Genomic DNA, 3,714 nt, shown 5'->3' on the forward strand with positions numbered 1-3,714 from the left:
CAGCTGTTGTCACCCTGGATATTCCACCACCTGATGTCCTATCAGGGGCTAATGTCAACAGTCCATATTTTTGTGAGGGATGCTGCTTTTCCACTCCATGAAAATCTTATGTGACCCTATCCTGGTAAGATTATAAAAACAGGGTTGAAAAGGTTAAGAGTTTTTGTCCGGGTATAACTGAGCCAGGAAAGAGAGATATTGAATATTTTGTATTCACCTTTGGGAATGAATAAAGTTACTGTTACTACTCCTATTCATAATATTGTTGACATTCTATCATGCACAGAAATCATGAAATCTGACAACAACAGTCATGTCAGCCTTGGTCTTGACTCGGTCTGGGGTTTGGTGGTCTTCACCACCACAGTGTCTCCAGCTCTGTGTAAAATCCCGCCAAAGATTCTCACAGTCCTGCCGGTTTTTCTACACTCATGCTCATGGCTGCCCTCTAGTGGCGTACTGGAGAACTGGGACAAAAGCAACAGGAAAAAGGCCAGTTTCATTCGGCTGTACGAGTTAGGCAGGAAATCGGCAGCGTTCCCCAAAACGTCCTTCCTCTTGTCAATGAATTAAGTAGTAATTGTTAAAGACAAATATTTACAATTATTGCCCCATTCTCACTTCTTACAAGTGTTCTTCTTAACGCTTGTAAGAGAAGAAAGCGAAGAACACAACAGAGAAAACAGGAATCAAATTATTTCAACACTCCCTTCATTTTCACTTCCGCTTTGCAGCGCGAAGCGTCCTGAGCTCGCGCGCAAAGGAGTCGGAGTCCTGACACGAGAGGAAGTCACACGAGAGGGAGGCGAGGAACAGCCCTGTCCTCTTGTTTCAACAGCACAACCCCGTGAGCATCTTCACAGGTAGGGGAACCTTTCAACGAGCTCCGACACCGCCCGCACACACACACACAGAGCTGACAACATGCTGCCTGAGCGGCTCGGTAGACGAGTTCAGTGTTTATTTTAGGACTCCTTCAAAGAAAGGCGATGAAAGCGCCTCAAGTTGTTCAGGTGTGACTTCTTCACGGTCCGGACAGCACGGTCCCACATATGAATGAGATTATATGAGGTGGGCAACAATCAGAGAGGGGAAAAAAAAACCTAGACCGGCTTTATTTTTGGTAAACATTACAGAAAAATATGATGATTTCTAAAAATTTCTTAAAAGGGCAATGGGACAAACAAGACTGCGTGGAAATATACAGTAAATGTTTTTATCCTACTCTGTAAGGTCTGCTAACCAAAGTTAGAAACAGCTGATTTCATTAAAAAGAGCTTTCAGAACGATCCCAGCAGCATGTGTTCGGGTTAAAGAAAACAGGAAAGTTACTGCGTTTTTAAATTCAAAGTTAAACAATACAAAGAGTTTGTCACAAAATTGGTCTAATTTCTGCATATATTTAGATCATCAAGTCAGTGGTTAGATTAGTATGAATCAGGTACCTCCTGTTTTCAGTCAGGTAGGTCTGGTAGCACTGTTAAGTAAAAACTAATGAACAGATTTTGATTATTTTTTTCAGGAAACATTGGGTTGATATTGAAAACAACTGATTACAATTTGGTGGAGATCTGGATCACAGTTTTTGAGGGGTTTCACTCTGAGTGCTGCTGGTTCTTTGTTAAAAAAAAACAGTAATGATGCTTTATTCACTCCCAAAATTTTAGTTTATTACCTCAGAAAAATGAGACTGTCATTACTGTTTCAACATTTTGCAGTTGAAAAAAACATAACTGGTTGATTTTTTAGAAGTGAGGTAGTTGAAAACATGAATGTAATGCTCTGTTGATTCAAGTCTTTTTCCTCCAGGAAAATCAAGCAGCTTCCGTTGTAGCAAAAGCTTTAAATTATGCCTCAGTTTGGTTGGCATATTTGAAGTACAACCCCAAATCTGGAAAATGTTGGGTTTTTGTGTAAATTGTCAATAAAAATAGATGGGATTATTAGCAAATTTCATAAACCTATACTAAATGAAAACAAACAGAATGTACTTATTTATGAAAGATTCACTTCTATTAACATTTATTTTTTTTGTATTATTTACAGTTTTTCATTTTTTGTTTTTTTAATACTACATTTATAGCAATCAGGTAACAAACCCCTGAACAAACAGCTGCTCACACCTGGAGATAAGAGACTCATGCTCTGATTGGCTCTGCTCAGTCACCTGACCATCTTGCGCTTTCCTCATCGAAATCTAAAGGTTCCTGAAAACAAATAACTTATTTTTCTGGTCTTTAGAATTGGCTGATTGACAATGTTTTGTTTTTTATTTGAAGTATAAACAAATACTTCAAATAAAAAATAAAAACACTGTCAATCAGCCATCTCTGAAATTTTATCCACAAACTGACTAGTTCTGATTTTTCACTTACAGTAGTCGACCTGATGGCTGCCAGCGACAACCTGCCTATTACATTTTTTGATATTTGTGAGAATTCCTTCTACTTTGGAGGTAAGCTTTTTTACACTTTGTAAATTGTAAATGTGTGACACAATTAATTTTCTTAATATATATATTTTTTAAATATATATGTCTGTGCCTTTTGGTTTTATAAAGAATATTTTGTTAATATTTGTGTATGAATTCTGATTCTTTCCCATGTGTTTCCCTGAATAAATGTCAAGTAAGCGAAGCAGGTAAAGCTCATTTATAGATCGCTTCACCTTTTCGGTCTTTACCTGTAGGCCAAGTAGTGATAAAGGTTGTGTAATGTGCTTTCTCACAAAGCAGGTTTACAAGAGGATGATTTCAGGTGCTCCTCTCAACCGCCAAAGCAATGTTGGATCCAGAGTATGGATAGGAAATTCCTGGTTTTAAAGACTTCAGGGGATTTTAAATTCCAGGACAGGAATTTAGAGGAACGACAACAGTCAGGTAAGTGGCAGCAAAAAATATATTTATTTATTTTTTTGTGACTATGCCTTTTAGTTCTTAACTTTAGACCAACTTATCCTTCACGGGTTTGTCAGGAACGGTGGAGACTGAGACGAACCCAGGATGCAGACTCATAGTAAAGAAAAAAAACTAATTTATTAAACTAGAGAATAAACAAAAACAAAAATGCTGACGTGGCAGCAAACAAACAAAACCTAAATTTAAATACAAACATGGAACCGACGGAAACCAAGAACACAGCACGAGGACAATCAATCAATCAAATTTTATTTGTATAGCACATTTCAGCAGCAAGGCATTTCAAGGTGCTTTACATAATTAAAAAACAAAATAAAAACAGCATGTGACATTGAATAAACAGTAAGAAAGAGCGAAGACATCAAAAACCCGCACTCTAACCCTAATTTAGCCATAAGCAACTCTAAACAGGTGGGTTTTAAGTTGAGATTTAAAGGCACCCAGTGTTTCAGCTGCTTTACAGTTTTCTGGAAGTTTGTTCCAAATTTGTGGTGCATAGAAACTGAAAGCTGCTTCTCCTCGTTTGGTTCTGGTTCTGGGGATGCAGAGCATTTTCAGTTCAGTGATTTATAAACTAACAACAGTATTTTAAAGTCTATTCTTTGAGCTACAGGGAGCCAGTGTAGGGACTTTAAAACTGGTGCTATGTGCTCTATCTTCCTGGTTTTAGTGAGAACACGAGCAGCAGCGTTCTGGATCAGCTGCAGCTGTTTGATTGATTTATTAGTTAGACCTGTGAAGACACTGTTGCAGTAATCAATGCGGCTAAAGACAAACGCATGGATGAGTTTCTCTAG

The 3,714-nt window shown here is 37.9% G+C and overlaps 1 protein-coding gene across 2 annotated transcripts in view; it reads left to right on the forward strand.

Moving 5' to 3' along the window:
* The first annotated feature begins 510 nt into the window (after nucleotides 1-510).
* The window catches only part of LOC108247699 (interleukin-18), a 19,344-nt gene continuing 16,140 nt past the window's right edge, over nucleotides 511-3,714 (forward strand). Inside the window, exons 1-4 of one of the 2 annotated variants that reach the window (XM_017436029.3) lie at nucleotides 511-863; nucleotides 2,378-2,455; nucleotides 2,629-2,640; nucleotides 2,732-2,878. In XM_017436029.3, coding sequence (XP_017291518.1) covers nucleotides 2,389-2,455; nucleotides 2,629-2,640; nucleotides 2,732-2,878 — 226 coding nt within the window. In that variant the 5' untranslated portion in view covers nucleotides 511-863; nucleotides 2,378-2,388. The remainder of the gene's footprint in view (nucleotides 864-2,377; nucleotides 2,456-2,628; nucleotides 2,641-2,731; nucleotides 2,879-3,714) is intronic. The other variant, XM_017436030.3, reaches the window with a different exon arrangement.

The sequence above is a fragment of the Kryptolebias marmoratus genome, linkage group LG2 (assembly GCF_001649575.2).
Source record: "Kryptolebias marmoratus isolate JLee-2015 linkage group LG2, ASM164957v2, whole genome shotgun sequence".
Lineage (NCBI taxonomy): Eukaryota > Metazoa > Chordata > Actinopteri > Cyprinodontiformes > Rivulidae > Kryptolebias > Kryptolebias marmoratus.